The sequence below is a fragment of the Gossypium arboreum genome, chromosome 4, assembly GCF_025698485.1.
Source record: "Gossypium arboreum isolate Shixiya-1 chromosome 4, ASM2569848v2, whole genome shotgun sequence".
NCBI lineage: Eukaryota > Viridiplantae > Streptophyta > Magnoliopsida > Malvales > Malvaceae > Gossypium > Gossypium arboreum.
In genome coordinates this window covers 915,534-936,174 of record NC_069073.1, presented here as the reverse complement: position 1 = coordinate 936,174, position 20,641 = coordinate 915,534, and the positions used below count along the sequence as shown (strand labels likewise).

General features: G+C 35.0%; 4 protein-coding genes across 4 annotated transcripts; 2 read left to right on the top strand and 2 right to left on the bottom strand.

Annotated features, from left to right (window-relative positions):
* Nucleotides 1–5,062: 5,062 nt before the first annotated feature.
* Nucleotides 5,063–5,766, bottom strand: LOC108459358 (protein phosphatase 1 regulatory subunit INH3-like). Its single transcript, XM_017758718.2, has one exon. The coding sequence runs from the start codon at nucleotides 5,606–5,608 to the stop codon at nucleotides 5,246–5,248; it is 363 nt and encodes a 120-aa protein (XP_017614207.1). The 5' UTR covers nucleotides 5,609–5,766; the 3' UTR covers nucleotides 5,063–5,245.
* A 476-nt stretch (nucleotides 5,767–6,242) lies between these two features.
* Nucleotides 6,243–6,713, top strand: LOC108458995 (protein phosphatase 1 regulatory subunit INH3-like). The gene has a single exon (XM_017758370.2). The coding sequence runs from the start codon at nucleotides 6,318–6,320 to the stop codon at nucleotides 6,711–6,713; it is 396 nt and encodes a 131-aa protein (XP_017613859.2). The 5' UTR covers nucleotides 6,243–6,317.
* A 6,676-nt stretch (nucleotides 6,714–13,389) lies between these two features.
* Nucleotides 13,390–13,878, bottom strand: LOC108458996 (protein phosphatase 1 regulatory subunit INH3-like). Its single transcript, XM_017758371.2, has one exon. It carries the CDS (start codon nucleotides 13,762–13,764, stop codon nucleotides 13,390–13,392), a length of 375 nt encoding a protein of 124 aa, XP_017613860.1. The 5' UTR covers nucleotides 13,765–13,878.
* A 545-nt stretch (nucleotides 13,879–14,423) lies between these two features.
* On the top strand, nucleotides 14,424–15,906 carry LOC108458997 (uncharacterized). Its single transcript, XM_017758372.1, has 3 exons — nucleotides 14,424–14,525; nucleotides 14,574–15,458; nucleotides 15,805–15,906. Exons 1-3 carry the CDS (start codon nucleotides 14,424–14,426, stop codon nucleotides 15,904–15,906), a joined length of 1,089 nt encoding a protein of 362 aa, XP_017613861.1.
* Nucleotides 15,907–20,641: the final 4,735 nt, after the last annotated feature.

Here is a 20,641-nt window from a genome sequence, read left to right as displayed (position 1 = left end):
TGTTATAATGATTTATGGTATGAAAATGAATTCATTTATGGTACACTAGTTATGGAAACTATGATGAAAATATGATGCAATGATGAGATTAGTAGTATGCTATGATGCTTGATAATGTTGTTGTTGAAATCATGTTTAAGAGAGACTATTACCACAATGAATATTTCTGAATCTTGATTATCATGTTCTTTTAATATGTTGTATAATTTAATTTTAACATGAAATACACTTGGAACCGTTTTGCAACACTGAGCATTTTTTGCTTAGTGTGCGTGTTTGCTTCTGTGTACAAGTATTCGATGTTTGGACTGAGTTGGTGCTCAAGCAAGCGTTGAAAAGGGGATTGTCCCCTATAGCCTTAGATTTGTAATGTGTTTTAATATTTTTTTAGAGAATGTATAGGACCCTTAAGTGGATATGTTTTGAGGATGATTATATGTTTGAATTTTATGTAGGTCTAAGTTTGTTAATGCACATGTGGTATGTTGGTGTTTAGTTTATGTCTAGAATTGAACTTTGGAATCAAATTTTATGTTGAGTGGTTTTTTGTTACACATGGATTTTACTTAGTAGCTTAATTTTGATATAATGTGTTTACATGCATGAAATTTGCTGTTTTGGACTTAATTTGGTATGTCAAATATGTATAAATAGTTTTGGTACATGTTTGACTCTATTTGGAGTTATTTTGAGTATATTTGAATGGCTTAAACCGCCAATTTTTGTAGAATTTTTGGTTTCTAGGATGAGTATAGGAACCCTATACCCAAGTATCAATACTTCTTATGAGGTATTGATACATGACTTCAAAGTATCGATACTTTCAAAACTAGTAGCACCCATAAACTTAGACTTATATCGGTACAAGGTCTAAGGCATCGGTACATGTTTGCATGTATTGATACATCGTCTGATGGTATCAGTATTATAGGCCCTTGGAACCAGACTGTTTGAATTTTGGGCACACATATCGATGACATTTCAAAGCATGTTTTTACTGAGTTTTTGTTTAATCATCAATATTAACACGTGGCATATTTGTAAAAGTGGTTTAAACATGTTTATAAGTGACTTTGATCATTTGATTTTGTTTGAGGCTACTTTGGTAGCCAATGTAACGTTTTACATTTAATTGGCTTTCAGGTCAAGTGTAGGGTGTTACACAAGCACATATTATCAATTAATCTAAAAATAACAATAAACCTTATAGAACGAATTACATTTTGCATATAGCTCAGAATTGACCGACCAAACCCATCTGAAATGTTCAAATCATCAATAAATGCCTTAGAAAACAAGCCTGTGCATCAATTGTCTCTTTATCAATCACAACCAAGAAATCGGGAATATTTGATTTTTATTTGATTTTTTGTAATGATATAATTGGGAGTTTAATCTTGGGTCTTTAGTAGTATGACTTCAAGATTAATAGATTTTTATAGCTCACATTATATATGTCCATTCGATCAATCCCTACACTAGCTTTATGTAACAGTTCAATGGATTGGATTTAATATGGACATGCATGGAATAGTTAACGTTTGAACAAAGAAAAAATAATTGATTTTACTCATTGAAGTAATAGGTACTTTTTCAGATTAGTTGAGTTAATTTATGGTTGATTTAGTTGCTTCAAATAATCGTTTAATTGAGTAAGAATTTATTTCAAATTAACAAATTATCTAGTAATTTGAAATGAACATAAAGTGAAACAAGAATTTTAATATGATAAAGTTATTATTATTTTAATGCCATTAAAATAGAGATTGTGTAAATAATTTAATTTATATAGATTAATTATATTTTATTAAGTAATCATAGTAGGTCCAATTGATTGACCTATGGAGCAAGTTATAAAGTACTGGTGTAGAAAAAGGATTACTTACCAAGGACATGCCAACCTTAGTTCTGATGATTTTAGGAACTTTACAGTATATTTTTTCAAATTAAGTAGAATCCTATCAATTGACCCTCTATACATATAGACTTTGGAAATTGATTTCTGGCTTCCTCACCTTTAGATTCAGATAGAAAACTCACACATGTATAAGATTATCTAGGATTGTAAAAGATGTTAAAGAATTCTGTTGCACACCTTCACCATTTTATTAATATTTCAGATGAAGAAATTTGATGTGAGGGTATGAGTGATAGGCAAGAAAAGGAGGGAGTTGTTGTACAAGAAGATTAATTACTCCTCATTTTATCATTCTCTTTCATGAAGATATGACAATGGAAAGAAAGAGAACAATCACAATGTTTGGTTAGTAGAGAGTGCAATTACCAACATATATGGGAGTCCAGCTCCTACAAAATCAACAGACCAATGGCTCTTTTAGTGTTCAATGAAATTGCCTCTTTATGCTGAAATGGAAGCTTATTTATGCTGAAACAAAGGTGTATCACCTATCTTTGGGCACTTTGGGGCTGAGTCCTCTATAGCCACACTTGAAACCTTTTAAGATTTACAGCCCTTTTCCAAATGGAATACATTAGATGAGTAGCAAAATTTTTAGGCAAAAAATGAAAATTCTTACTACAATCTAAAAAGTGTTGGAATCTCAATGCAACTCGTTCTTGTACAAGCTTGAAAAAGAAAAGAGTATCTCAAATTCTGAAAGAGGAAGAGCTCTGTTGGTTCTCTTCTCACAGTTGAGATTGTCAAAGAAACATTGAAACAATTCAACAAATGCTCAGGACAGACTATTAGCTTCTCCAAGTAAAAACTTTCTATTTCCAACAACAGTCTTGAAAGGGCAACCATAGAGCTCACAAGACATAATAGCATTCCCAAAACAACATAATTGTACTACATTTAGTGGAAAAAGTTCAAAACAGGTCAGCAATTTGGAAGATTAATCAATTATCTCTTGCTGGTACAGTTGTTCTTATCCAAGTTGCTATTGCTTCTATCCCGAACTATACCCAGGCAACCCACTAGGTATATTAGGGAAGTGGAGGAAAAAATCATCATATTAACTGGAACTTTGTTTTGCTTAAATTGGCAGGGAATTGGGTCTCAAAAACAAAAGATATGAACCTTCTTGCTAAAATGGGTTTGGAGCTTCATGATGATACTACGAGACTGTGGAAAGATGTTATATGTACAAAATATCTTCACAAAATTTCTTTTTCCACGTTTAAAGCAAACAATGTTTTATGCTCTATACTTGAAGAAGCATCCTTGATGGGAAGCATGTTCTTGTGACTGGAGTAAGGTGGAGTTTGGGTATTGGGTAATGGTTATTATACTAGCTTTTGGAAGGATAAATGGTGGGATAGTGATGTATCATCCCTTGATTTGAATAAAAATTGGGATAAGGTCATGGTTAATGAATTTAGTGATGAAAAAAAGGTTGGAATAAGGAGAAACTGCTTCAGAAGTTGCTAAGCTTCCAGTGAAACGTTCTATTGATAGAAAAAATTAGGGATTCGCTAAGTATCTTTAGAGAGCCTATCAACACATTCCCTTGTTATAAAAGTTATATAGAAGCTAGAAGTAAACCCAAACTTCAGACCTTTTCGTGGAGTGTGATTAATAACAAAATTCTCTGTAATTCTAACAGAAAGAGCAAGAAACTCAATGAGTGGAGTTACATATCTCCTCCTCGCCAAGTCAGCCACCCAGTCAAGGCTTAGCTCGCTCGTGTTCAACACCTCGCATGAGTATCACCCCTTGGACCTGGAGTATATAACTAATACAAGCATGCCTAATTTTTCATAATTTATATCATGTCTGAATATATATATATATATATATATAAACATACTTATCAAAATGAAGATTCTTGGTAAGGGTAACACAGCATTTCCAAGCCCCAGACTCATTCCTGTGACATACTTGCACTAACCTGTCCAACAACAACCAGCAAACCCTTGTCACCAAAGCCAACAAGCCTAACCATTCACCAACCCACCCTCCACATTTTAATACCTTCACACCTCCTTTTAACCCTTCTCTTTTTTTGTTATCCGCTTTATTTGTTTACTCCTCTCTTGCCATCTATCTTACCAAGACTTTTCATGAAGTATCCATCTTCATACATTTTTGTACATGGTATAGAATATAATCCTCCAAGGACCCTCTAAATACATAAAAAAAATACACCCATGTGGGACATATTTTTGTGTTTGACACTCTAAATACGAACCAAACTATCTCCTTCTAACCCCCTTCTTAGCACAACGTATTCCTCACTTGATGCCCCATCCCCTTTTCCAATCTCCATATTGCTCCCTCCCCTCCAGACTCTTCTCACCAACTCTGTTTAACTTTATAAAACTCAGCGTAAACCCCCTGAATAGATCAGCGTAAACCCCGTTACAGTAAACCAACCACCAAAAAAGAGGCCATTTTGAATCTCAACGGTGGATAAAAAGACAGTCCCAGCACCAAGTCTTGAATCATTGCTTAATGTCTTTTATAAATGAGAATGGAATCAATAATTCAAGATTTTCAGTAACATGTTCCCCTACTATCCTCTACCAACAGCTAATTGGGATACTGGCCTTGTGAAGGGTTTAAATATTAGTCACACCACAATGTTGTGACCATTGTTTTGGGGCTTCTGACTTTTTCCGCCGCAGATGTTCACCTCAGACCACAACTTAAATCCTTGGGTCGTCTATCTCACTATTCCCATTGTGTATAACAAACTGTTTGATAGGAGAGAAAAACAGGGGATAGGACGAAAAGTTCTAATCTAATGTTAGAAGTGCATGCGAACATATCCTATAACTCAACCATTAAATTCAAAAATTTACCTTCCAATTCTTTCTTGCCTACCAAACAGAGGCTAAAACTAGCACCCCAAAATTATGTCAGACAAAATTCGCTTATTTATTGATCATAAACAAACAGAATATTCATCATGCATACCAGAAAAACAGAGTTATGAATTGAAGCATACCTTCAGTTCTGATGCTGGAATTCTTGGATAAGTTTAACTAAGAAGCAAGTAGAGAAAACAAATGATAAGAAAACAATCTCTCAAGACATCCCCAAAAATTAATTTAGATCATAAGTAAATTAGGGTTTAAATTCATCTTCAGCTATCAAAAGTTAATTAATTATATCAGTTCTATGCGTTATTATTTAAAACCAAATCGATATAAACGTTCATCCAAAAACCAAATCGATATAAACGTCCAAACAAAATTACATGAAATCAATACTATAGAATTTCATGAAAGTCGGTTCGGTGCATCCAAAACAAAGTTTTAGAGAAACAGATTGGAAACAGAATCAGGCGCTGGAGCTGCTGCTGGGCCTGCAGCCATCCTTGGAGGAATCATGTCCGTTGGATGGATGATGGTGATGATGATGGTCATGTCCGTCGTCATCACTGTCGTCTTCGTCGAAGGGCTTTTCTTTATGGTAAATACAACAGATCTTGGAACTCTTCTTGTTCATGAATTCGTTGTCCACGGTGCCTTCTTTCCACGTAACTTTCTTCTTCCTAGGGCGGAGTTCGAGGACGAGGGCTTCTTGAGGCTGCGACGACGAGGAGGACGCGCCCAAGGTGTTCTCGATCGTCACGGTGGTTGTCATGGATGACATCGCTGATGACGATCTGTTCGTGGTGCCTATCGCCGTCGGTCGAACCATCGCCAGAGATTATCGCCGTTCGATTTTTTTTAATTTTCTTTTTGTTGATGAAATAATAGGCTTTCAGCTCCTCCAATAAGCTGTTCAGTTTCATTTAATTGCGTTGTGAGGACTTCGTTTTTTTCATGAACATCAATCACACATGTGCTCTCCACTTTATTTTTTTTAGAGTCGGTAAACCGATTTTTCGGGTTTTATAGGGTAAATTCCATGTTTGCTCCTCCAACTTTCTTAAATTTTAATTTTAGGTATAAAAAAATGTTTGTAATATGAGCACTACCGTTATATATTTTAAACTCATTTTATCTTTTCAAATTTTTTAATTTGAAGTTGAATGTCGAAACCATTTTAAAACGAGGTTTAGAAAATGGGGGTCTCGACTTTTAAAAAATTGAAAACAGAAGTCGCCACCAATCAGTTTAAGTGTAATTGAACCACTTTCAAACTATTTTTGTTTGAAATCTTTTGTTTTGGTCTACGAAATCAAAAACACGGGTTCGAAAGTCGGTTACCTACGAGGAAGGGTTAGCACCCTCGTAACGCCCAAAAGTTGGTACCAAATTGAATAACTTTCTATCCTTAATGCTAAAATTTTAAAAGTATTTAAAAGTATGTTATGAAACTGAACAGCTTATTGGGGGAGTTGAAAGCCTATTATTTCATCAACAAAAAGAAAATAAAAAAAATCAAACGGCGATAATCTCTGGCGATGGTTCGACCGACAGCGATAGGCACCACGAACAGATCGTCATCAGCGATGTCCTCCATGACAACCACCATGACGATCGAGAACACCTCCGGCGTGTCCTCCTCGTCGTCGCAGCCTCAAGAAACTCTCGTCCTCGAACTCCGCCGTAGGAAGAAGAAAGTTACGTGGAAAGAAGGCACCGTGGACAACGAATTCATGAACAAGAAGAGTTCCAATATATGTTGTATTTACCATAAAGAAAAGGCCTTCGACGAAGACGACAGTGATGACGACGGACATGATCATCATCATCACCATCATCCATCCAACGGACATGATTCCTCCAAGGATGGTCTGCAGCCCAATGCAAGCAGCTCTAGCTCGGCGCCGATTCGCTTTCCAATCTGCTTTCTCTAATACTTTGTTTTGGATGCACCGAACCGACTTTCATGAAATTCTATAGTATTGATTTCATGTAATTTGTTTGGACGTTTATATCGATTTGGTTTTTGGATGCAATGAACAAACGTTTATATCGATTTGGTTTTAAATAATAACGCATAGAACTGATATATTTCTGAACGACTTCGGGCTAACGGAGCGGAGATCTTTAAGGGCGTGTCTGGTATAGCCCCGAATGTGGCAGAATATTGGTTAGAGGCCACAGAACGAATTATGGACGATTTGGACTGCTCTGAGGAGATTGTGAGTGGGGTATCTGTACTAAGTCTCTTGGGTCACTCGATTAGGGTAAACAAACTGTATAGGAATGTAGCCTTAGAAACTCAAGGTAAGGTTTTTCCTGAAGATCTGATGGAGTTACCGTTCGGAGAGTTTGACCTCATTCTGGGAATGGATTGGCTTGTTAAGCATAAGGCGACTCTGGATTGTGTTGCTAAACGAATGGTGTTAAGAACTACAAATGATGAGGAGGTTATGGTGATAGGTGAGAGAAGGGATTATTTGTCCAATGTAGTGTCGACATTAAGAGCCGAAAAGTGGATTCGGAAAGTTTGTGAGGCCTAATTGGTATTTGTAAGTCAGTCGGAAGAGGAGGGACTGACAATGGATAAGGTTAGGACCATAAATGAGTTCCAAGATGTTTTTCCGGAAGAACTTCCAAGATTGCCTCCGAATCGAGAAGTTGAGTTTGGAATAGACTTGTTGCCTGGAATGGCGTCTGTGTCTATCGCACCGTATAGGATGGCACCGAAGGAGTTAGTAGAGTTAAATGTTCAAATTCAAAAGTTGTTGGATAGGGGCTTTATTAGGCCAAGCGTGTCTCCATGGGGAGCACCAGTGCTATTCGTGAAAAAGAAGGATGGTACGATGCAGATGTGCATTGATTATCGCCAGTTGAACAAACTGACGATTAAGAATAAGTATCCACTGCCAAGGATTGGCGATCTATTCGACCAGCTTAGAGGAACTTCTGTATTTTCCAAGATCGACCTTCGATCTGGATATCATCAGTTAAGGGTCAAGGAGGCAGATATCTATAAGACAGCATTCAGGACTCGGTATGGTCATTACGAGTTTCTGGTTATGTCATTTGGACTGACGAACGCTCCTGCAGCGTTTATGGATTTGATGAATCATGTGTTCCAACCATTTTTAGATCAGTTCGTAGTCGTCTTTATTGACGATATTCTGGTATATTCTGAAAATGAAGCGAAACATGATGAACATCTCCGTATAATGCTGCAAGTGTTAAGGAAGAAGGAACTCTTTGCGAAGTTCAGCAAGTGTGAATTTTGGCTGAGGGAGGTAACCTTCTTAGGGCATGTGGTCTCTGCTGAGGGGATTAAGGTGAACCCTCGAAAAATTGAAGTGATTTTGGAGTGGACGCCGCCTAGGTCAGTGTCGAAAATACAGAGTTTCCTAGGACTGGCAGGATACTACAGAAGGTTTGTGGAAGATTTTTCTGTGATGGCAGCACCCCTGACAAAACTCATAAGGAAAGAATCTTGTTTGTATGGACTAAAGCGGCGAGGAAGCTTTTGAGAAGTTGAAGAAAGTTACATTGAAGCATCTGTGTTAATTCAAAGGAGTTTGGGAAGGATTTTAGTGTGTACAAAGATGACGCATCACACGTGGGTTTGGGCTGCGTGTTAATGCAAGAGGGTAAGGTGGTTGCATATGCATCACGATAGCTTAAGCCTCATGAGGAAACTATTCGACTCATGATTTAGAGTTGGCGGCGATGATATTTGCACTTAAGATTTGGAGACATTACTTGTGCGGAGAAAGGTGTATTATATACACCGATCATAAGAGTCTTAAGTATTTGTTGACTCAGAAGGAGCTGAACCTTAGGCAAAGGAGATGGATTGAGTTGCTTAAGGATTATGACTATTCGATCGAGTATCACCTAAGCAAGGCTAATGTGGTAGTCGATGCTCTAAGTCGTAGAGCTGTATCTGATCTGAGAGCAATGTTTGCTCGTCTGAGTCTGTATGATGATGGAAGTCTGTTGGCTGAGTTGCAAGTGAGGCCAACCTGGGTGGACCAGATTAAGGAAAAGCAGTTGGAAGATGAGTCTTTGGTTGCTCGTTTTCAACAAGTTAAGGAAGGGGAGACTTCTGAGTTTGTGTTAAATGGCGAAGGAGTTCTGTGTTTTCGAGGAAGAATTTGTGTTCCGAAGGACTCTGATTTGAGGCAGACAATATTGAAGGAAGCTCATGGAGGACTTTGTGCCATGCACCCTAGAGGGAACAAGTTGTATCACGACTTACAAGAATTGTCTTGGTGGCACGGACTTAAGCGAAAATGTGAGTTTGTAGGAAATGTCGACATGCTAGCAAGTGAAAGCTGAGCATCAATTACCCTCTGGACTGTTACAGTCAGTGAAGATACCACTTTGGAAGTGGGAGAGGGTAACCATGGACTTTGTGAGTAGGCTGCCCTTGACACCATAAAAGAAAAACTCGGTGTGGGTGATTGTGGATAGGTTGACCAAATCGGCCCATTTCAGACCTGTTCGTACTGACTTTTCACTTCAAAAGTTAGCCAAGTTGTATGTGGCGGAGATTGTGCGACTTCATGGAGTCTCAGTTTCAATTATTTCTGATCGGGATCTCAAATTTACATCTCGGTTTTGGTAAAAGTTGCATGAGGCGTTGGGGACGCAATTGAACTTTAGTACGGCTTTCCATCCCCAAACTGATGGTCAGTCAGAGAGGGTTATTCAGATTCTGGAGGACATGTTGAGGGGATGCGTGATTGACTTTCGAGGTAGTTGGGAGGATTACTTGCCGTTGGCAGAATTTGCGTACAATAATAGTTACCAGGCGAGTATTCGAATGGCACCGTATGAAGCACTGTATGGACGAAGGTGTCGTACACCTACGTGTTGGACAGAGTTGGGTGAGCGACAATTTCTTGGACCAGAGTTGGTAGCGGATACTGAGGATAAGGTCAGAATAATTAGGGACCAGTTAAAAGAAGCATCTGATTGGCAAAAGTCGTATGCAGATTTGAAGCGTAAGGAGATTGAGTACTCAGTAGGTGATATAGTATTCTTAAAGGTTTCTCCTTGGAAGAAGATATTAAGGTTCGGTAAGAAGGGCAATTGAGCCCGCGGTTCATTGGGTCTTATCGGGTTTTGAAGCGAGTAGGCCCAGTGGCTTATCAATTGGAATTGCCTCGAGTTAGACAGATTCATGATGTTTTCACGTCTCCATGTTAAGGCGTTATCGTTCGACCTGCTCATGTCCTGCCGATTCAGAAATTGAAGTTCGGTGATTTGACCTTTGAGGAGGAGCTGTGCAAATATTGGCTCGAGATGTTAAGGTTCTCGAAGGAAATCATCCGTTAGTGAAAGTACTTTGGCGTAATCATGGAAGGGAAGAAACTACTTGGGAATCAGAAGAGACTATGCGTCAACAATACCCTCAACTAGTTAGATCAGGAAAATTTCGAGGATGAAATTTCTTTAAGGAGGGTAGAGTTGTAACGCCCCAATTTTCGGGAATTCTGTGAATGTTGGCAAAATTTCATGCTTTAATTTTGTCATTGATGAGTGAAATTATGAAATAGGACCTATGTGAAAATGTTTGAAAATGCTATAGGCTAAATTGAAGTGGCCAAATAAATAGGAGGATTTGCATGACAAACCTCCCATTTTACATGAAGTGGCCAGCCATCATGTTGTTGTAGACAATATGAGCACTTGATATCCATAATTCATGGTACAAATTGATAATGGGTTAGGTAAATGTTCCATGATAATGGATTAGGTAAATATTCCATGATAATGGGTTAGGTAAATGTTCCATGATAATGGGTTAGGTAAATGTTCCATGATGGGCATTTCATATCTTTTGTATTAAAGAATTAAATGGATGAAATATGAAATTTTATTAAAAAAAGGGGGTGAAAAGAACAAAGTTTTGTCCATTTTTGTTCATCATAGCCTAAAGTTAGAGAAGAGAAAGGAGAGGAGAAAGCTCTTGAATGTTCGGTCACTTGGGGAAGAAAATTGAAGGTAAGTTTTTGGTACCTTGCTTCTATTTTGAGGTTCATGAGTTCTTATTGATTCTACCTTAACTCTTGAAGCATATTTTGGTTTTTAGTTGTGTTGTGAGCATTTAGTCATGAATTAAAATGAAGGAAATAGTTGTTGTTTCATGTTCTTTTGATGAAAAATGGAAGATAGGTGAAGTTGAGCCAAACAAATGAGCATGCATGTGCCTTAGATGCTAAGGGGAAAAATCGGCTAACATGTTGTGCTTTAAAATGATGAAATAGAGATTATACTTAAGTAAAATCATAGATATGTGATGATTGATTGGTGATATACATGTTTAAATAACAAGCATGCAAGTTATGTGTGAAAGAGTGATTTGGTAATAAATCTGTTTAGGACAGCAGCAGTAACGTGAATTTGGAAAATCACCATAAATTGTGGGAGATGAGTTAGAAGCTGCATAAATTATGTAATTAAAGCTTAATGAGTCTATTTTCAAATGGAATAAACGAGAACATATTTTGAATTCTGTACAATGAGAAATTTGATTCGTAATGAAGAGTGGTCAGATTATTCAAACAGTGAAACATGCGAAACTTTGAGAAAAATCTGGTATTGATTGGCTAAACCAAAAATTCTGAAAATTTTATGGAAAGAAGGTATATGAGTCTATTTTCAGGGAAAATTAACGGCACTTGATTTGAATTTTCGTAGCTCCAGTTATAAATGATTTAGTGACTGTTGCTCAGGAATACAGCTTGCAGTGAAATTATGATTATGTGGTAAACATTGACAAAAATTTGTTAATGACTTGCTTATTGATTTCTTATAAGCTTACTATGATCTGTAGGTGTGGTTGGCCGAATATTATAAGGGGTTAATATGTAGTTTGTATTTGAATAGTTAGATTAACGTGTTAGTAATCCAATTGTAGGCGGTTCGTGTGTGGATCTCGTCAGCATATCGTCGCAAACAGGTGTGTAACTAACACCCTTTTTCTTAGTCTGGATCAGCAAAAGTCGAAAAGCCGAAATGCAGAAAACTGGTATTTTGTAGATTTGTGAGTGTGCGAATGCTCGTGAGGTAAATCGATTAATGTTTTTGGTAAGCTGCAAAATTTGGACTGCAAAGTGCATGATTTATGTGCCCTCGATATTTTTGGGCTTAATGGGCTAAAATTAGAATGATGGGCCAACGGGCCCAATTCGGTAAGAACCCTCGGTACGTGATTCTGTAGTAAGTGAAAGGTAAGAATATGCATGAAAAACCCTAACATAGATAAATTACTGAAATACCTTTAAAAGTGAAAAATTTACAGTTTTACCCCTAGTAGATAAATTATCGAAATATCTTTAGGGTTAAATTGACCTAAATGCATGTTTGACTGTTGTTATTTACTGCATGCCATGTTGTTATTATCTGATGCATGGGATTGGGATATTGACGGAGGAAGTCTTGAAAGTGGCTTGTCCACGTCTTGGAGGCTTTGCCTCAATTCTTTGATAATCGAGCAAAGAAGGTGCAAGCTGTGGAGTGTTAAATGGGTGGGTTGAGCTATTCCCCACATGGAGTGTATGGTGGTACGGTGGAGTGTAGTGGTTGGTGGGTTGAGTAGTCTCCCCAAATGGGCTTGCATATGTTTCTTGATGTTGCATGTATTTTGAAATGGGCCTATGGGCCATACTGTTATCTGAATAAGGGGTTAAGGCCTAGTTTATTGTAATCTAAAAAAGGCTCTGGTCCAGTACCACTGTTACCTGAATGGGCTTAGGCCCAATAGGCTTGCGCTGACTTGGGCTTTGAATGGGTTTTCCTTACACACTGAGTTTCCCCAAACTCACCCCTTTTATTTTCATCCACGTAGGTAATCCCCAACCATAGTGGGCTTGGAGTCATGAGGGAATTGGATGGCCACCCGCTCGAAAGTTTGATTTTTTCGGTGAACTGGACATCATTTTTTTTACGTTTGAAGTTTTAGGTTTTTAAATGTAATAAGGCCGCTTAATTATTTTTGATGGTGTTAATATGTGTTACTAAGATAAGTATTACTTATTTTAACTGTTGAAGTTGGAAAGCTTTAGGGCGCGTTTTCAAAAACAACAATTGATTTCAAAATAATACGACAACAAGCAAAGCTTCCGCAATAAAAGTATTTTTCAAAATTAATCACTTTTCCTAAAAATGACTTAATCAAAATCGGTTTCCTAGAAATATCCATGACGTTAAGGTGTGGCAATGGCGGTATGCATGTCTAGGATTGGATCCGAAGGGAGCTTGGTACTTAAGCAATCCGATGGACTCACCACCTCTTTTCCGGTTTCCTACCGGTGCATGACTTCCATTCACTTTAACCTATAATGAAATTATCTTTTAAAACACTAAGTAAGTTTTTTCTGGATCAACAATATAAAATATTTTGAACGCTTCGATGTGGCATGTCGGATCCAGTCATAACGTCTAGGCCGGGTTTGGGGTGTTACATAAAGAACTTAAAACTTTTTAGTATTACATGGTTTCAAAACGATACAAAATTACAGTTATTCAAGGTGATACCTGATTTGGAAAACACCAAAAACCAAAGAATGGAGAATATTAAGAAAAATACATTGTCCCAAACAAACAGAATCAGGCGCTGGAGCTGGAGCTGGAGCTGCTGCTGGGCCTGCAGCCATCCTTGGAGGAATCTTGTCCGTTGGATGGATGATGGTGATGATGATGGTCATGTCCGTCGTCATCACTGTCATCTTCGTCGAAGGGCTTTTCTTTATGGTAAATACAACATATATTGGAACTCTTCTTGTTCATGAATTCGTTGTCCACGGTGCCTTCTTTCAACGTAACTTTTTTCTTCCTAGGGCGGAGTTCGAGCACGAGGGCTTCTTGAGGCTGCGACGACGAGGAGGACGAGCCCGAGGTGTTCTCGATCGTCACGGTGGTTGTCATGGATGACATCGCTGATGACGATCTGTTCGTGGTGCCTATCGCCGTCGGTCGAACCATCTCCAGAGATTATCGCCGTTCAATTTTTTTTATTTTCTTTTTGTTGAAATAATAGGTTTTCAGCTCCCCCAATAAGCTGTTCAGTTTCATTTAATTGCGTTGTGAGGACTTCGTTTTTTTAATGAACATCAACCACACGTGTGCTCTCCACTTTATTTTTCTTAGAGTCGGTAAACCGGTTTTTCAGGTTTTATAGGGTAAATTCCATGTTTGCTCCTCCAACTTTCTTAAATTTTAATTTTAGGTATAAAAAAAATTTTGTAATATGAGCACTACCGTTATTTATTTTAAACTCATTTTATCTTTTCAAATTTTTTAATTTGAAGTTGAAGATTGAAAGTCAGTGAAATAATAACACGAAAATAAAAATTAAGGAATATTTTAGTAACGAATAGCAAAATAATTATTATAGAAACTTAATTTAAATAAACTTACAATTGGTTTCAACTTCTAAAAGTAGAAAACTATTAACATCCTAATTGAAGTAGAAAAATAACACTTGAAGTCTATATAAGTGCATGCTCTAAATTTAAAAATCTAATATTTGCACGCTCCAAATACCGATATAAGTGCTAAAAATACATAGTTTCGTCACCTTCTTATTTTATTTTAATTATTCGCAGGGACCAAGTTGTTACTGGTTTTTTGAAGTAACAAGTATGGGGAATTCTGTGCCAGATTGGGAATATCTACTAGAACTCTGTCTTCTTATAGTTCTTGAGAAAATAGATGAACCCATCAGTCGGGTTCAATTTGGTGCTGTTAGCAAAAATTGACATTCACTGTTCAATATTTTTCTCAACATCAAGAGGCGATCATCCCCAAATCTAGTTCCAATGCTGATGGTTCCATCCAAAAAGAGCGCCACAAAGCAAAAAGTATACAGCCTACAAGCCAAATCAAAAGTCGCTAAGATTGAATTTCCCAAGCCTTATACACGGAGATACTTTGGTTCTTGTTATGGTTGGATAGCCACCGTGGATAAGAGCTTTAATATAACTCTTTCAAATCCTTTTAAAAATCTTGGCATTCATCTTCCTCAGTTTGATAGCATGGCATATGATAGTGGGCCCTACACATATAAAATTCAAAAGGTTGTGTTATCAGACGATCCCTTGTTGCATCCGAATAATTTTGTAGTTGTTGTAATTTATAGTGTGTATGGCAGGGTAGCCTTCTACAGACCTTGCCAAGAAAATTGGATATACATGGATGTCGATGAAGATCAATCTCTTATCAGTGATATTCTTTTCCATAAAGGTTTGGTTTATGCTATAGGGGAATACAACAATCTTGTATCATTCGATGTTAATGGTGTAGAAGATGATGAAAGTTCAAAGCCACCAAAATTGAACACACTCGTGCCAAAAATTTTAAAGCTTGAGAATTATTTACATAAAGTATATCTTGTTAAGTCATCTATGGGAAATTTATACTCCATCCATAAACATTTTGATTTTGAAAAGGTTGGTGAAAGAATGGCTCATTGGACAAAAAAATTCACAGTTTTCAAGTTGATTTTAGATTATGAAAACGGAAAATTCTTAGAAAAGAAAGAGGTAGAGAGTATAGATGGAGATATAGTTTTTGTGAGTGATAATAATACTTTAGCAGTTTCAGTTTTGGATTTTCCCGGAGGCCAGCCTAATTCTATATATTTCACAGATGATTTTATTGATTGGGATGCATATGAGGTATTGGGTCCTCGAGATATTGGTATTTTTCATTTGAAAGACGGAAGCTTGGAAAAATATTATCAATTCAAATCCTCGCACAAAGATCTTTCTCCATACATTTGGATCTCGCCCTCAAAAGAGTATAATTAGACTTTAGAATGGATGTTTTACTTTATTATTATCATCGTCTTTAGAGAAAACAAAATGTCTATGTTATGTTTTGACATTCTTAAATTTTACTCAATACAATTGTCTTATTTATTTGCTAATATTAATTTTACTCAATTATTATTATATTTTATTAAATTTATTTTATTTTTAGAAATATTTAACAGCTACTAAAACTTCAAGATTGTGCATCCAGTCAACCACCATGGCCTGTAGGGCTTCAGGAAACGAAATCTATATTCCCAACACCAAGAGCATCCCTAACACATTGCCTGTTCAGAAATGTCTCCATGTTTGAGAAGTCATAGCAAAGACTCCCCTCACATTTCTTTCTAATATCATAGTACTGCAACAAGAAAACATTGCAGCATTTCGAATTTTATTCAAAGAATCATAAGATATCAGGCCACAGACGACTCCCCTCAATAGCTTCTTTTTCTAGGCATCCCTTGCTCATATTGCTCATAAAATATCTTAAGAAAGAATGTCAATGATATTAAGATCAATTTCAGGCCCTACTCTTATCATCCATAAACTATATTCATTTTCTTTTCTAATCAGGCAAATTACATTATTTGCACAAAAACTTTTCTCCAGATATTTTAGAAGAAGATAGTTTCGTAATGCCAGGAAAAGAAAGAAACACATTCTACTTCGCAGGATATTACAGCAGAAAAAAGAATTAGAACCAATTAGGCAAATAATTCATCAAATGTGTTTCTAAGCTTTAAAAGATAACTGATCCCATGTAGTGAGCAAATAATTTATGTCTCTTACATTTATACCACCAGCACGTGCTATGATGCTTGATAATATGGTATTGCAGACAAAATAGGAAGCCATGCAAGAGACTGTACCATCGGTACCTGGAAAAATGGTTTTCCAAAAAGAAAGAAAAAGAATCAAGGAGATAAGCAACACTGATTCAATCTGTGATATAACTTTTTTTAAAGAAAATCTTATAATATAAAATGCAGAATTGGGGGGGAAAATCAATTCTTTCAAATAGAGAATGATCATACAAAAGAGAGGAAGCCATTTCATATGCAAAATTACCACAAAGCTTTATTGCAAATTTTTAAACTGGAAACTATAGCCAGTCTTCTTAATTAACCCCATGTTTAAAGCATAATCAGGGTAAGCTTTATGCTGGATTGCAGGGTCAGTCAGGCCATTTCCAATAGCAAATCCCTGTTAAACACATTGTAGTTGAAGTAAGCAAACAAATGAATTGATTCAGACAAGAAATAAAATCTAGAAGCTTGACGCCATATAATTAGTGATTTAAATAAAAAATAGTTGAAATAAATAATATATAGAAATATTTAAAATAAACAATGATAATAAAATAGAGAAGTGACAAATATATAAATCACAACAGATTAAGGACGAATTTAAAATTAAAACAAAATTTGAAGTCTAAAAACTAAACATTAAATCAACAAGAGGATCTTGATGGAATGCGCGTGCAAAGAATAGGGACTGATTGAGTAATTATCCCAAACCCTTAAAACGCAGCATTTAAACGCGGACTAAATTGAACCAAAAACAGAAATCATAGAGAAAAATTAAAAACAAAATAAAAAATACAGGACCACATTGCATCAAAGCACAAAAGAGGAAGGATTTATTGCGAAAATATCCCTTCACCGCCAAATTCGCGGATCTTGAGGGCAGGTCGGGTCGGGTGAACGTGCTGATCTAGCTCAAACGACGCCGTTTTGAGGCTATTAAAATCAGCCTAAACGACATCGTATGAGACGTTTGTAAAAGACAAAAAATTAACAAAAAAAAAAATCATTTGCCATCTGATTTAGAAAAAAAATTTAAAATTCTCTAAAAACTCAGGCTCTCTAAGCTCCGGCCTAGGTCCGGCCGAGCTCCAATCATCGAGCCGCCACCGATCGCCACTAACCTCCACCGCACATGGTGGTCAGAATCCCAAAATTAAAAGAGCTATTTCGGCCTTTTAAATCCCCTAAACCCCAAATCTAAGCCTAAAACTCTCTAAATCCACACCAAAACCCCAACAAAATGAAAGAATGCTTCGGTCTCAGCTTCTCATCATCCCGAAAAGGTAAAAATATTATTTACTTATTGTATGTATAGCATCAGAGACAAACAAGCTAGAAAATGGAATATACCTTTGCTTTTTGTATTCTGTATTCACAAAACGTAAGAGAGTTTTACAGATTGCTTTAGGCTCTTTTTATTGCCTGAAATAAAAAATAAAAACGAGAATAATCGTTACAAATCAAAATTTTCCTCTTGGAAAAAAATTCAAATTCAATTAAGTGTTTTTTATCATTAATTTAGAACTTCATTCATTAAATAATCTTTTTTAACTATCTTTGTAGCTTCAAATTATAATTATTTTTAAATTTTTTGGCTTGCATTTTATTTTGAAAGTAATATTTACCAATCATGATTAAATAATCTTTTTTCAACTATCTTTTGAGCCTTAAATTATAATTATTTTTAGACCTTTTTACATTGTATCTCGTAATATAAAATTCCATTGCTTTCATCGTTGTTTTTATACAAAATTAGACTCAATAAAATTTAATACAATATTTGATTCAACCTCTAACTCGATTCCTACAATTTTCGGTGAATTTTTAAATTTGTACTACCACTACTGTTCCATGATTTGATTAAGTAAGTTTTTCTCAGTTCATTATATGACATATAACCAAATTCAATGCCAAAAGATATAATCACTAAGTTACACAAATTTGTATTTATGTTCAAGTTAGTCCTCTAGTTCAATAATCAATCTCGAACATAGCGTTTTAAACTCAGATAATCATTTTCAATTTATCTCGATATCATACTTTGCAAAACAAAATAAATATAATGATTCAATTTATAGAAATACAAACATAACATTAATTAACTTAGTAAGTTCCATATGCAAAATAGCAACCAAATTAGCTTTTAAAGACTATTCGACAATTTTTGCTTTTCTGCGACTAACCTCAATTCTTGATCTATAAAACAATTCGGTTTAATTTATCAATTTCAAACATCTCATATTATCCTATTATAAGCATGTATGTATCAGTTCAATTTTATTTTATTTTATTGAATTCCCTTAAACTTTAACATTTTATTCAATTTAATCCCTAATACCAAAATAATCATATCTTTCAAATTGAGTTTCATTTTACAATCTGATTTCAATCTCATCCTCTATAACCTCTCTACTAACATTTAAACTCTACAAAATTAGTCATTTTCATGTCTAAATTTAAAATTTAATAGAAAAATTCAAATAATCAACTTTTAAAAACTTTAACAGTTTTAAAAATAATACATAAATCAACTAGATAAACCTCCCAAATTTTTAAAAACATAAAAGTTACAAGAAAATAAATTTGAATTTTAAGGTTAAAGCTTACAATATCCCTAAATAGCGTTAAGCTTCTTTTCTTTCTATTTGGTTTGGGTGAGTGGGGAAGAAGATGATTCCATTCTTCCCCACTAACTTAATAATAATAATAAATAATATAATTTTTCATTTTACTTATTTTAACCTATATTTTATATTAATCAATTTAATCTGTTAATTTCTTAATTAAAATCCCATAGCAATTGAACTTTTATTACTTTTATAATTTAATTTTTGCATCTTAATTAATCATTCGATAAAATTGTCAATCCAAAATCCAATTCACTTAGAACATAATTCCATAAATATCTAGTAAAAATATTTATGATCTTGGTTTATGAAATTGGAGTCCCAAAACTGAATTTTTAATGCTTTCTTAATTTGTATATGAACTATTTGTTGATCGTTATAATTGATCTCCTTACAATAATAAAGGAGAGATTAATATGTTGCTCAGTATTATTTTTCTTTCATACAAATTTTAATGGAAGTAATTTGGGGTTAAGTGCAATGAAATCCGTTTCTCAAAATAGTTTAAAGCAAAAAAACTAATAAAGAACAAAAATAAAAGCAATAAAATATATAGTTAATTCTGTCCATCAATACAATGTAATGCACAAACGTGCGTTTAATAAATATAAAATAACACATTAAAACTATAAATTAAGCATATAGGAAAGTAACATATTAAACCTAGATAGAAGCAACACTGAAATAACTAGCATGATGAGCATATTAGCATAAAACCATGTTTAATGGCCATTATTACGGTGCTCATTTCTTGCTCCCCTGCTTGGAAAACCACGATTGCATATATCACATTTGAATTTTATCTCATCTTTGTAACGAATACTTTGGTGATGCAGTACCTCTTGTAAGTTGCTAAAAGTAAGATTACAAAGGTTACAAAAGCCATTGTAGTCCCTTCTGGAAACATTTTCAACAGCATTGGATGCCATTATAAAGAAGAAGAAGTTGAGTTTAAAAGATAAAATAGTTTTAAGTTTTTATGAAACTATCATTTTATATAGTAAAAAAGAATGTTGTTAGCATGATTATAATTAGGAGTTGATGGATAGGAGTTTCATGCAAATTTGTTGAGCATGAGAATCATGTTGATTTTACAACAATTTCTTTCCTAAACAAATCAATGTCATACAAAAACAACTACCATATCATTACTTATGGATTAAAATGTTCCTTTTTCTCTGAATGCTTGTGTTAAGTATGACTCCTCTTTCAGTCAATTTTGAGAAATAATTTTCTAGTTAAACTCTGTTTATTTGTTTCAGTCAAACATTGATTAGTTTAGATTATTTTATTATTATTTGACCTATAAATTTAGCCTATAAATTAGAAAATACACCGATTAAATATTAGAACTCATAACACATTTAGAGAATTAAATAAAATGATAATACAAACATAATAATAAATAACATAAACTTGCATGCATATAATGGCATAAACAAATGAATAAATACTTAGTAAGATAATATATAATAACATAATAATAATGAAGACAAAAATAAAATGAAATCAATAAAATGATAAAACAATAATAAAGGGATAACAAATAAAATTTTAGTGAAAATTTAATTTAAATTGAAAGTGAACAAATAAACATATGAATTAACGAAAT

What these genes read in the sequence shown, in the direction of transcription:
- LOC108459358 (XM_017758718.2), bottom strand. Translation starts at nt 5,608, where the DNA reads ATGGTTCGACCGACGGCGATAGGCACCACGAACAGATCGTCATCAGCG.
- LOC108458995 (XM_017758370.2), top strand. Translation starts at nt 6,318, where the DNA reads ATGGTTCGACCGACAGCGATAGGCACCACGAACAGATCGTCATCAGCG.
- LOC108458996 (XM_017758371.2), bottom strand. Translation starts at nt 13,764, where the DNA reads ATGGTTCGACCGACGGCGATAGGCACCACGAACAGATCGTCATCAGCG.
- LOC108458997 (XM_017758372.1), top strand. Translation starts at nt 14,424, where the DNA reads ATGGGGAATTCTGTGCCAGATTGGGAATATCTACTAGAACTCTGTCTT. An exon ending in GTCGGGTTCAATTTGGTGCT is followed by an intron (nt 14,526 to 14,573) that starts GTTAGCAAAAAT and finishes CTCAACATCAAG; the next exon opens with AGGCGATCATCCCCAAATCT. An exon ending in TTGATTGGGATGCATATGAG is followed by an intron (nt 15,459 to 15,804) that starts GTATTGGGTCCT and finishes TTGTGCATCCAG; the next exon opens with TCAACCACCATGGCCTGTAG.